At 54.6% G+C, this 12750-nt stretch overlaps 1 protein-coding gene across 1 annotated transcript; it reads left to right on the forward strand.

Moving 5' to 3' along the window:
- The first annotated feature begins 3557 nt into the window (after positions 1–3557).
- DDIT4 (DNA damage inducible transcript 4) lies at positions 3558–5723 on the forward strand. The gene is made up of 3 exons (XM_004583461.2): positions 3558–3715; positions 3868–4130; positions 4401–5723. The coding sequence occupies exons 2-3, from the start codon at positions 3929–3931 to the stop codon at positions 4892–4894; spliced, it is 696 nt and encodes a 231-aa protein (XP_004583518.2). The 5' UTR covers positions 3558–3715; positions 3868–3928; the 3' UTR covers positions 4895–5723.
- Positions 5724–12750: the final 7027 nt, after the last annotated feature.

The following is a 12750-nucleotide window of genomic DNA, read 5'->3' on the forward strand; positions in this document are numbered from 1 at the left end:
CCTGGGAACACTTTGGTCTCTGCCTCCTGCCACCACTCCACCCTCTCCCCACATCCCTGCCCACTGGGTCCTCAGGCCACCTCCACTACCCACGAGAAGTTTCCAAAGCAAGCTGGCTGGCCTTCAGGGGTTCCCAGGCTGAGTTTTGGGGTTCCCAGAACCACGCTCCCACCCTAGGATCTGGTTTAACTTCCCAAACCCGACTGGGGCGGCTTGCCAGGCAGAGGCCCTGGGAACGGGTGGCTCCGGACCGGAGCTGCCTGAACAGGGAGGGGCAGGTGGCCTGGAGTGAGAGCTCATGACTTTAAATTGCAGGCTGCCATAGGTCCCACGGGAACAAGCAGGGTGTGTGTGTGTGTGTGTGTGTGTGTGTGTGTGTGTGTGTGTGTGTGTGTGTTTAGGGCTCCACCAGTTCTAGCTGCCAGGTCACCTGGGATGTGGTCAGTCTATCCACCAGGCTCATCTAGTGGTAGGAATCCATACTGGCCAAGTGGCTACACGATGAGTGCACCCAGGAGTGAAACACCTGTGATATGGGAACTCGGATGGGGTGGCGCCCTCTGGAGTTGTGCAAAAGCAACCCTGCTCCCACCAGAGGCAAAGATAAAACTTGCTTGGGGGCTTTTACAGGATCCCCTCTGGAGTGATCAAGAGGATTTTGAAACTAGACAAGGGAGGTGTGAGATGCTGAATTTTACCTAAGAATTCCATCTACTTATTTTTGTTTTGTTTTTGTTTTAAGGTATGTAATGGGAAAGTAGTGTCTGCCTTACATGCTAGCCCTCTGCACTGTGTCACCTCCCCCAGCTTCCTGGGGTGGCTGACTACATTTCAGCCTAGAACACTGAATTGTCTCAGAAACCGGGCTCCCAGATCCCCACTGAGGGAGGCAGGGAGATGTTCAGACTTGTCCAAGGTCCTTAACAGCACTGGCCAGAAAGGGAATGGAAGGGGAGCCTGCAGGGCCTGGGAACCCAGATGTAGGGGTGCCTGGTTCTGAGATAAGCAACCTTTTAGCTTCCTTTAGTCATGGGTATGTCCATCCATCCATCCATCCATCCATCGGCAGACAGTCCCGTCTGACCTGCGTCGGTGGGGGGCGGGGGGAACCTGCCTCTTGCAGGTTCACACGGACAGACCCTTTCCCCACACCCTCAAGTACAGGGGCCTACCCAAGAGCGAGCAATTACAGGTGACAGCCTTGCACCACAAGGACGATGCAAGGCAGGGGCTTCTTTCAAGGATGCCAGCCTTGGGTCTCCAAGGCTGTGTTGGTGGAAACATGTCCAGGCAAGTACCAGCTGCGGGCAGCCATGGCCTGTACACAGGGTCCTGTGTGGGTCTGAAGAGGCCTGGCTCAGAGAGCAGAAAATGGGACTTCTCCTGAGCAAAGCCTCTGGGCAGAGGGGCCTCATCACTACATAGTCTCCGTAGGGGACTAAAGGTTGAGTGTTCCCCACTTCCCTGCAGGCCACAAGAGTTGAGTTGTCTTCTGGTAGATAATGATGCAGCCTAGTCCTGCTTCCTTCAGCGCCTTGGCTCCCCCACTCCTTGCTCCAGGCTGTTTTCCCCAGAACTGGACCCCTGCTCTGAGAAACACCTCCAGGCCTAGCACTGAGCATCTTTAATGACTTTCAAGAAAACAGAATGAGACAAGGTAAATGGGTATCTTTTGCAAAAAGAAACAAAATTGCCTAGGGCCCATCCGCACAGCCTTTCCGGTTTGGGAGAGGCTCTTTTAGGAACAGAAAGAAACAATGAATGAAAAAAGGGGAGAGAAGAGGTCTTGGCCGGTAGGTTGCTGAGATGTTTGTCAAATGAATGCAGGATTCCTAACAAGCTCACATTTCCAACCTGGCTCCACATTCTTCTGCACACACAACTTTATTGTTAATGCCCCACATTTTTATGAAAAAAAATTTTTTTCCTTTTTCTGTTAAAAAAAAAAAAAGTAAAAGAATACCACTGTCTGTAGGCCAGCCAGCAGGAACCCTGTCCCGGATGGATTCATTCCCGTATCTTCTCTCTTGAGCAACTAGGAGGGCACAGGGAAAAGCCATCCTCAGCTTCCCCCCAATACAGGGTGATTTCAAGAGGACCCCATTTACTCAGCGCCCCCCCCCCCAAGCCTGAAGGGAGGGAGGCCCAGGGCTTGGATTCTGGTCCTTCCCTTTTAAGTCTAGGTTTGGCCTGGGGGCAGGCTGGGAGGGGTGTCAGACTTAACTTTCAAAATGAGGGTGGAAGTGGGGGACCGGCTTAGGCAGTGGCCCTACATCCCAGGCCTGTGTCCCCGGTCACGTGCAGATGCAGACCTGCCCAGAGGCGAGGCCCTGCGCCTGCCAGATCAGATTCGGTTCCTGCCCACCGGGGCCGGAACCGCTGATGTAAGTTTGATTCCCGCTTCCAACAGTCTCCCTGCGTCCCAGACTGATAGACCTTTACAGAAAGGTCGAGTGCATCCGAGCCTCGTCCCGCCCACTAGGAGAGCCACTATCAGCCCGCAAGCACAGCTGCCAGGCCCGCGTTCCCGCGGCCTCGCCCGAATGATGAAACCGGAGCTGGCCATTGCATGCCGCGCTGCTCCTCCAGAGCCCGGCGCTCGGGGGCTCGGACAGCGCTCCGGGTCTTTCACACAAAGCGCTGCAGCCGGAGGGCGCTAGGGCCCGGGGATCCCGGCCGCAGCCCGCGGAGTTGGCATCCCGCGCGTCCCGGACCCGATTCGGGTCCCCGTTCTCAGCCTCGGGCCCAGGCGCTCGGAGACCGGGAGCCCGTTCATCACAGTCCCCAAGCCCTTCCCCGGGAAGCAGGTGGCGGTGGGAGCAGATAGGATTTGGGGTCCAGGCTGTTTGGAATGGGGTGGGGGCGGTGGAGGACAGGGGTCACCACTTCACCTGTTCCCCTGGATGGGCGGGCAGGTGGGACTGCGAGGAAGCCGGGGGACACAAGTGCCCGGGGCGGCCCCGTGTTTGGGTCCCTCCCCTCCATTTCTCGACTAGGGGCAGGACAGGGATGGCGTGGGGTACGTGCGCGAGGGCCGACCGGGATAACGTGCGCCCTCCGAGCGCCGCCGACCCACGGGCATCCTCGGAGCGCACAGCAGCGCCCGCAGCTCGCAAGCGCTGGGGGGATGGGGGCTGTCACTTGGGGTCTCTCCGTGCCGCCCCCTAACCACCATTAAGTTGGCCTGCCTTTCCTCTTCCCCCACTAGCCCGGTCACCGGCCCTCATCCCCTCCCCCAGCAACAAGACCCTATAATAAACAAGTCTTTCCTTGATCCTCCCCTGCCGCGAGCGCCCTCGGGGACCTTGGCAGCTGCAGCCGCCGCGGATCCCTTCCAGAAAGGAGGCGTGGCCGCGGCTCCGGGGTCAGGGAGAGGGGGCCCCTCGGCGGACAGGGGGCGGGGCCGGGCTGCTGTCACCGGGCAGGAGAGAACGTTGCGAACGTGCGCCGGGCACCCATTGGTCGAGGGGGGCCACACTCCCGGGTCGGGATTGGGCTGCGGCGCGGAGCGGGGTGTGGCCTCGCCGCGCTAGGGCTTATAGGCTGCTCCGCGCTGGTGCTAGGCATCGCGGCAGGCTTAGGGGGAGGTGCGGGTGGCCAGGAGGGACAGGTCTGGGCAGCGCTCGGGGGACACAGCACCAGGGCAGGCACTCATTCAAGCGGCTGTACTCGAGCGCGATCTTCTCTGCAGCTTTCTGTCTGACCGCCCTAGCTGGTGAGCCTTCCTTGTGTGTATGGGGTTGAGTGTGTCGGGCGGCGAGCTTTCTGGGGGTGTGCGGGGTCCCAGCTCTCGCAGGCTGAGCCACATCCCGCCCCCTCCTCCTCTCCAAGTCTGACGCCCGGACTCCCCCCCCCCTTGTTCTGCAGCGGCTTCTGCTCTGTCGCATCCCGAGCTGACCAAGCAGACGTCCTGGCGTCCGATCTCACCATGCCCAATTTGTGGGACCGTTTCTCTTCCTCGTCCTCCTCCTCGCCTTCGTCGTCGTCCGGAACTCCCACCCCGGGGCGGCCGCCGCGCTCAGCCTGGGGGTCCGCGGCCCGAGAGGACGGGCTGGACCGCTGTGCCAGCCTCGAGAGTTCGGACTGCGAGTCCCTGGACAGCAGCAACAGTGGTTGCGGGCCTGAGGAAGGTGAGTGAGGAGCCGGGGAGGTGGGGAAGCCTCCCTTCCCTGCCGTGCAGAAGGGATCTGGGGAGGGATGTCGAAGCCACCCACCGGGGTGAAGTCCTATCCCATTGGGAACCCGGTTTTGGCCGGGGTGCGGGGTCCGAGCCCGGAGCGGGCGTTGAAGGGCGGCGAGCTGGCTTCTTAGTAGAACAACGCCGCCCCCACCCCCGCCTGTCGGTCTCGCGTGGAAGCCGCTCTAACCCTCCCCTCCCCCTGCGTGCTCTTCCCCAACAGACTCGGCCTACCTGGATGGGGAGTCCCTGCCCGACTTGGAGCTGCTCAGCGACCCCGAGGATGAGCACCTGTGCGCCAGCCTGATGCAGCTGCTGCAGGAGAGCCTGTCCCAGGCGCGGCTGGGCTCGCGGCGGCCCGCGCGCCTGCTGATGCCCGGCCAGCTGGTGAGCCAGGTGGGCAAGGAGCTGCTGCGCCTGGCCTACAGCGAGCCGTGCGGCCTGCGGGGGGCGCTGCTGGACGTGTGCGTGGAGCAGGGCAAGACCTGCCACAGCGTGGGCCAGCTGGCCCTGGACCCCAGCCTGGTGCCCACCTTCCAGCTGACCCTGGTGCTGCGCCTGGACTCGCGCCTCTGGCCCAAGATCCAAGGGCTGTTCAGCTCGGCCAACGCTCCCTTCGTCCCCGGCTTCAGCCAGTCCCTGACGCTGAGCACGGGCTTCCGGGTCATCAAGAAGAAGCTCTACAGCTCGGAGCAGCTGCTCATCGAGGAGTGTTGAGCTCCTTGGCCCCCTGCCCCCCGGAGGGGTGGGGCAGGCTGGGAGGACTGAGACTTGAGGGGGGGTCTGCTTCGGACCCGGACCCCGAGGGCAGGAGGCCGGCGGTGGCCGCGGGGACCGAGCCTTTCTCCAGGACAGCTCGCCGTTGTTTACCCGCGGCTCCCGGGTGGGGGCGCGCGCCCCTCAGTACTGTAAGCATGAAACAAAGGCGGAGGGGCCACCCAGGCTTCCGGCTGGATTGTGTATGTAGCATGTACCGTGTTATTTTCTCTTATTACTGACAGTGACGGTGACAGTGGTGTGACAGAGCCGGGGGGAGGGGACGAGGGCAGCTGGGCTGCTGGCTGGCCTTTGAGAAGGGGTGGGGGAGGTGTGGTGTGCGTGTATGGGTGCTGACCGGGGCCTGCCGGCGGACGGGGAGCCAGTTTGTGTTATCTCCTGGTCTGACGGGACCCCCACAGAGTGTGTCTGTCGTTGGTTTTTGTTTGTCTGATCGGAGCTCCACTACTGACCTGTTCTGGGCAGCTATCTTACAGATGCGTGAATGTAAGAGTAGTGTGGGTGTTGCCATAGAAAAATCTATATATACTCCTGGGAGCTGCGTTCTGCCTGTCCCCCACCGGCCTTGTACAGAAGAGCTGAGCTGTGAGCGGATGGGGCTGAGTGGGGGTGGGGGCTGGAACCCTTGCCCACCGGAATGCCCCCCTCCAGGTCTTCCATCTAGAACTGTCCACATGAAGATGCTCACTGTTACGAATACACTTGATGTTCAAGTATTAAGACCTATGCAATATTTTTTACTTTTCTAATAAACATGTTTGTTAAACGATTGGCAGTTTTTTCATCAGTGCCCTGAAAAGGGGAGGGGCCTGGATACTGGTAAAAGGCAGCTGAGGTTCACCTGTGAGTTCCTACCTTCTCTTTCTGGGGCTCCCTGCCAGCCCAGGATGAAAGATGTGGACTGTGCTCCTGTGCCAGGAAGCCCTGCTCCCTGGTGCTGAGGGCAGTCACCAAGAACGTGCTGGAAAGCACCTGAAGGGGTGAGTCAGACCTCCCGCTGAGCCAGGTTCAGTAGGGAGTGTTCACTTTGTTGCCCAGGTACAAGCCTTCCCCTGCCCCCACCCCTGCTTGAGTCTGCCATCATTAAAAGCACTGCAGAGAGGGGAAGTGTTTCCTAGGAGAAAAGTTAAATTCCATTTTTTCAGGGGTCGTGGACACAAAAATGTCTCCAGGTGCAAAAGATCTAACTCAACTGGCCTGGACCTAGCAGCTAAGGTACAGGCAGGACATTACCTGCCACTGAGAAAAGGTGTTGTCCAGGCAGGTGCAAGACTCCAACAACACACGCTACGTGCACCACATATACCCTGTGGGCTTTTTCTCCCCAGCAGCCCCTATTGCCCTAGACTCCTGCACCTGCAGGCCCGTTTCCCCACCCTGGCCAGGTCCCTGTCTCTGTTTCCAGTTGGGTCCACCCACAGCCCTCAGCCTGGCCTTGCCTTTGCTGGCTCTTATCCTCCCTGTTTTCCTGCTCCCAGGCAGGGCTTGTTTGCTCAAGGCTGTAAAACAGTGGTTCAGCTACTTAAGTGTAGAGTCAGCTGGCTTGGGAACCTGCTTGAAACAGGTCCCTGGGCGCTAGTAGAGATTCTGACCAAGTGCACTGGGGTGACGGGCTGGGGGCTGGGGGACTGCAGGATCTGCATCTGCCTCAAGGAGTCTGCTGGCTTAGAAGATCCACCTGTCTGGTAGAACTGAAGCACTTTTTGTTCCCCAAAATGAATAAACTCAGGCTAGAGGTAGACTTGAGAATGGATGATGCAATGGGGATTCATTGCAATGGCTAAGATTGATTGGGGGGCCCTGGCACAATGGCTCAACAAGCTAATCCTCCCCTTGCATGCACCAGCTTTTCATATGAGTGTCAGTTCATGTTTTAGCTGCTCCAGTTCTCATCCAGCTACCTATTTGTGGCCTGGGAAAGCAGTACAACATGGCCCAAACCCTTGGGACACTGCACCCACGTGAGAGACCCAGAAGCTCCTGGCTCTTGGCTTCGGATACGCTCAGCTCTGGCCATTTGTAGCTATTTGGCGAGTGAACCAGTGGGTGTAAGATATTTTTCTCTGTCCTTCCTTCTGTTTGCAAATCTGAACTGCCTTTCAAAAAACAAAAACAGTACATTCTGAACTAGGAGGACTACTGAGGTAATATATATACATACATACATGTGTATATATATGTGTGTCTTCCTAACAAAAATAACTAAATCTTTAAAAAAGAAAAAGACTAATTGTTTCAGCTGCCTGGAGTGCTGGACTTGGACCCAGTGCATAGTGGCCTAGCAGCTAAAGTCCTGACTTTGAACATGCCGGAAATCCCATATGGGTGTGGGTTCTAAACCCAGCAGCTCCAATTCCCATCTAGTTCCCTGCTTGTAGCCTGGGAAAGCAGTTGAGGACGGCCCAAAGCCTTGACATCCTGCACCCATGTGGGAGACCTGGAAGAGCTCCTGGCTCCTGGCTTCAGATCGGCATAGCATTGGCCATTGCGGTCACTTGTGAAATAAATCATAGGAAGGAAGATGTTCCTCTCTACCTCTCCTCTCTGTACGTCTGACTTTGCAATAAAAATAAATAAATCTTAAAACAAATAAAAAGAGTGTTGGGCTTTCAGTCCTGGTTGTTCTCTGTTCTGTTTCCTATGTAGCTTCCCACTTATGTGCATCCTGGGAAGTAGAAAGTGACTGCTCAAGTCCTTGAATTCCTGCCACCCATGTGGGAAGACCCCAGTGCAGTGCAAGGCTCCCAGCTTTGCCCTGCTCACCCAGGTATGTAGACATTTGAGGAGTGACTAAAAAGATAAAAGATCTCTGTATGTCTTTGTTTCTTTCTGCCTTCCAGCTAGATAAAAGTAAACACAATCAAAATTGAAAATGGAGGGGCTGGATTCATCTGTGACCCCTGGAACTCCTAGGCCTCCTGGTTTTGCTTCCTATTGAGCTTCCTGCTAATGTGCTTGACAAAGCAGGGGCTGATGGTCTGGGCACTTGGGTTCCTGCCACTGATGTGGGAGACAAGGATGGAGTTACTAACTGCAGCCCAGCCCCGATTGTTGCAGATATTTGGAGAGTGAACTAGTGTATGAAAGATCTCTGTATCTCTCTCTCTCTCTCTCTCTCTCTCTCTCTCTCACCCTCACCCTCCCTGCCTGCACTGCTCTGCCTTGCGTGTAAATAAACGGATGTTGGGAACAACAGAGGTGCCCCACCATGGTCTCCAGGAATCTTCCACCATTTGGTTAGCATATCCTCCTGATGGCTACCCTGGGCCTGTGGGCAGGAGCCAGGGTTTTATGATGTTTTCCCGAGGAGGAAAGAGAGCCCCAAGCTTTGTGATAAGCATCATCTTAGACAAGGAGACAAGAGCTGTGCTGGTCCAGCCCAGCTTCTCAGGTTTGGGGGTGGAAAGTAAGGCAGACCCAGCACACAGGTAGTGGTGTTGGCGGGACAGTTTTCCAGGCCCAGAGTCCTGTACCACTGCTCGTGATCACACTTGCCTGGTCCCCAAAGAGGAGGAAGAGCCCCAGGACTCTGTCTCCAGAGCCTTGCTGGTGTCAGGTGGCGTGATCAGCAAGAAATTCAGTCCATGACAGCCAGGCAGATAAACAAGACCTGAGCATCCAAGAGAAGTGCCATCTCTTGCCACTGCTCCACCTCCTTGCAGGGCCACAGAATTCCTATCAGGAGGACAGGGGCTCCTCCTTCCCCTACCGAGAGACAGCACTATTTTTTTTTCCCTTAGGGTAGGGTTAGGGGTAAGGGTTAGGACTAGGGTTTAGGGTAGGATTAGAGATTAGGGTAGGGGTAGGTGTAGGTGTAGGGTAGCGGTCTACAGCACTATTGTGTATGTTTTATAAGAAGGGGAAGAGGCATGCTAAGTCCCGTGCCAGTTTTGAGAGTTAGGACCCAGCCATTGAGCTCCCTGGGGGAAGACAGGGCAGCTACCTTGCTTGGTAAGCCTGAAAGCCAATAGCTTATAGACTCACAGAAAATGCTTTCTGGGCTCAGTGTGATGGCTCAATGACTAAATCCTCACCTTGCAACCACCAGGATCCATTAAAGGTGCTGGTTTGTGTCCTGGGTGCTCCGTTTCCCATCTAACTCCCTGCTTGTGGCCTGCACTCATTTGGGAGACCCAGAAGAAGCTCCTTGCTCCTGGCTTTGGATCTGCTCAGCTGCGGCCATTGTGGCCACTTGGAGAGTGAACCAGCAGATGGAAGAGCTTTCTGTTTGTCTCTCCTTCTCTGTGTAAATCTGACTTTCCAACAACAACAACAAAAATTTTTTAAAAAATCTTAATTTCAAAAATGTAGCAAACACTCCTCCCCTCCTCAAAAACAAAACAACTTGAGCTTATGGGAAAAAAAACATAATTAAAATATTATTTTATTTTGGGACAAAGATTTTATTTATTTATTTGACAGGCAGAGTTACAGAAAGAGAGAAGGAGAGACAGAGAGGTCTTCCATCTGCTGGTTCACTCCCTGAATGGCTGCAACAAAGCAGGGGCCAGGAGTTTCTTTTAGGTCTCCCACGTGGGTGCAGAGGCCCAAGCACTTAGGCCATAGTCTCCTGTTTTCCCAGGCCATCAGTAGGGAGCTGGGTCGGAAGCAGAGCATCTGTGACTGAACGGACACATATATGTGATGCTGGCATCATCATAGGCAGCGACTTCACCCCTAAGCTGCAACTCTGGTGCTGCTGACCTATTCTGAACTTCCAAAAATGTTCATTAACTTTGACTGTCACTGACTGAGCCAGTAGTATGACAAACCTGTGATTTTTCATAGCAATGCTAAGCGATTTATTATTTTTATTAGAAAGTCAAATATACAGAGAGGAGGACAGAGAGGAAGATCTTCTGTTCACTGATTCACTTCCCAAGTAGCCATAATGGCCAGAGCTAAGCCAGTCCGAAGCCAGGAGCCTGGAACCAGGAGCCTTTTCTTCCAGGTTTCCCACGTGGGTTCAGGGCCCCAAGGCTTGGACCATCCTTGACTGCTTTCCCAGGCCACAAGCAGGGAGCTGGATGGGAAGCGGGGCTGCCGGGATTAGAACCGGCGCCCACATGGGATTCCGGCACGTTCAAGGCAAGGACTTTAGCTGCTAGGCTACTGTGCTGGGCCTGCGACTTTTTAATCTTATTCATCATTACTGCAGCTACAACCATTAAAAATAAATAAATAAAAAGGCAGGGAAAATATGGACCAGCCATGCCTTGAGCATTACCTGCAGGCAGTAGGTACAGGGATCAGGCCCCAGTTAAGCCACAGAGAGCTGGACCAGCCTGCCCCCACCCCCATGGGGCTTCCAGGAGAGGCAGGCTCAGAGGCGGGGCCTACAAGAACGAAGATCTGTGGGAAGCTTGTTTCTGCTTACACATCACCTACCCTATATGGTGGCCTCTGTTATTGTTACTTCCATCATACAGACAAGGCAACCAAGGAACACGGGGCAGTAGGATAGAGGAACCTGTGGTCTTGGCAGGAGTCGTGTCCCTGACCCTCGCCTCTTCACCTTTGAACTCAGGGCGTGGGAACTGGGCGACCTCTATGAGCAGATCCTTGAGCAGAGTCAGCTGTCAGTGGCTGGATGGCCCCACCCACTCACTCTGGCCGGGTGGGGGTGGAAGGAGGAACAGAGCTGCGACAGCTCACTGGGTCAAGTCCAAGTCTGGAAGGAGAATGTTAAGAAGAAATTTCCATGGCCCTTCCCCCCAGCCAGGGATTTTCCACTCTGCCTGGGCAGATGTGGTTCTCTGTGTTCCCAGGCAGGGCTCTGGCAGGCTGTGTGGGCTGGGGAATGGCTCAGCCCAGTGCCAGGACTTGGGGAAGACCCGGGTCTGCTTCCTGCCCCAGGAAAGGGGCAAGTTTTCTGGCAAAGAGACCAGGGGAGAGAGAGGTGTGGCAGTGGGATGGGGACACGCATGGCAGGAAACAGTGCAGAAGATACAAGACTAAGTATTTTATCTGGAAGATTTCCAGAGTGAGAACACAGGGGCCAGAACCATCAGGGAGACATCCTCCTCCAGGGCACCCTAGGGGGGAAGGACAGTGCCAGGCAAGTGAGAGCTATGAGGGTTGCCATGAATAGGGAATAATGCAATGGCCAGGAGGGAGCTGGAAGGGAAGATGTGGTGCAGCAAATGGGCACATGGCCATTGGAGGGCACCCACTGTTCTCACTGCTGGGACGTTTCACCTGCTCAGTTCCCGGGAGCTCTACCAGGACTGGACCTGTGTTTTCCTTCAGCAGTTGCCCTCCACCCCCACTTTGCAGGGTGGGAGTTCTGGAGGGCAAAGGAAAAAATGGGGCTGCAAAATAGGTTCTGTAAAGAAATGTTGGGGCATGGGCACGGTAGCCTTGAATACCCGGGATCCCATATGAGCACTGGTTCTAATCCCATCCAGCTCCCTGCTTGTTGCCTGGGAAAGCAGTTGAGGACGGCCCAAAGCTTTGGGACCCTGCACCCACGTGGGAGGCCTGGAAGAGGATCTGGGCTCCTGGCTTTGGATCAGTACAGCTCTTGCCGTTGTGTTCACTTTGGGCGTGAATCATCAGACTTTCGGAAGATCTTCCTCTCTGTCTCTCCTCCTCTCTGTATATTTGGCTTTGCAATAAAAATAAATAAATCGAAAGAAAGAAAGAAAGAAAGAAAGAAAGAAAGAAAGAAAGAAAGAAAGAAAGAAAGAAAGAAAGAAAGAGAAAGAAAGAAAGAAAGAAAGAAAGAAAGAAATGGGGCCCCTCTCTGAGTTGTACTTGGGAGTTGCACTTGGTAAAAGGGTCTGCTTGTCCCTGAGCACCAACAGCACACAGGCACAGCACAAAGTGCTTGGCCGTGTGTGTCTCACTCATTGCTCTGAACAGCTCTAGGACGAGGCACTACTGTCTGTCAGGTGAGGAAGCAGAGGTGCAGAGCGGCTGGTGAAAACTGGATGTGAACCCAATGATGTCACCTCCTGCCAGAGCTGTCCAACAGGAATATAGCTTGATCCAAGTAAGGAATGCAAACATTTCCAGTCACCACACTAGAAACGTGGAATCAGGTGAAATGGATTCTAGAAACACAATTTGTTTAACCTGGCACATAAAAGTAGTGTCAACATGAATCAGTGGAAAACACTCATGAGCTATTTTACATTTCCTTTGACTAAGTCTTTACAATGTAGTGCCTATTTTACACTTGAATGTATGTAATTTTTGTCTATTTGAAAGGTAGAGACAAACAGACCAAGACCACCAATCTGCTGGTTCACTCCCCCCGAACAGCCACAACAGCTGGGGCTGGGTCAGCCGCAGCCAGGAGTCCTCCACAGCTTGCTGGGCCTTCACCTGTTTCTTCCCAGGGTGGACATTAGCAGGAAGCTGGAACTATGAGCGGGGGCAGGACTAAAACCCAGGCAGCTCCATACGGGACAGAGGTGTCACAAATGACATTTTCACCCCGGAGTCAAAGGCTGGCCTCCACCTGCAAGTTTTCATCAGAAAATGATTTCTATTTAGATTTCATAAAAGCTTAAAATGTAGTTGGACATACCCAAGTTATTCCAAACACAGTAACTGAATGCCAGTCACTGAATTGAATAACAGTTTTTAAGTTAAAGTGTTATTGAATAAAAATTCAATAAAATTGAGACTTCAGGACCTCAGTTGCACTGGTCATGTCACGTGCTTGACAGCCACATATGACCAGTGGTGTCTGAAATGCTTGTTGCAGCTCTGGGCTCTGCACCTACCCAGGGCACAAAGGCAGAAGCTCCTGCTGTCTGCTATGGCACTTGGAAGGCAACAGATGATGA

The sequence above is a fragment of the Ochotona princeps genome, chromosome 13 (genome assembly GCF_030435755.1).
Source record: "Ochotona princeps isolate mOchPri1 chromosome 13, mOchPri1.hap1, whole genome shotgun sequence".
In the NCBI taxonomy this organism is placed as follows: Eukaryota; Metazoa; Chordata; class Mammalia; order Lagomorpha; family Ochotonidae; genus Ochotona; species Ochotona princeps.

Excerpts from the sequence above, each read along its gene's own strand:
- DDIT4 (XM_004583461.2), top strand. The coding sequence starts at position 3,929 with ATGCCCAATTTGTGGGACCGTTTCTCTTCCTCGTCCTCCTCCTCGCCT. Across the intron at positions 4,131-4,400 it reads TGGTTGCGGGCCTGAGGAAG|ACTCGGCCTACCTGGATGGG; the intron begins GTGAGTGAGGAG and ends CTTCCCCAACAG.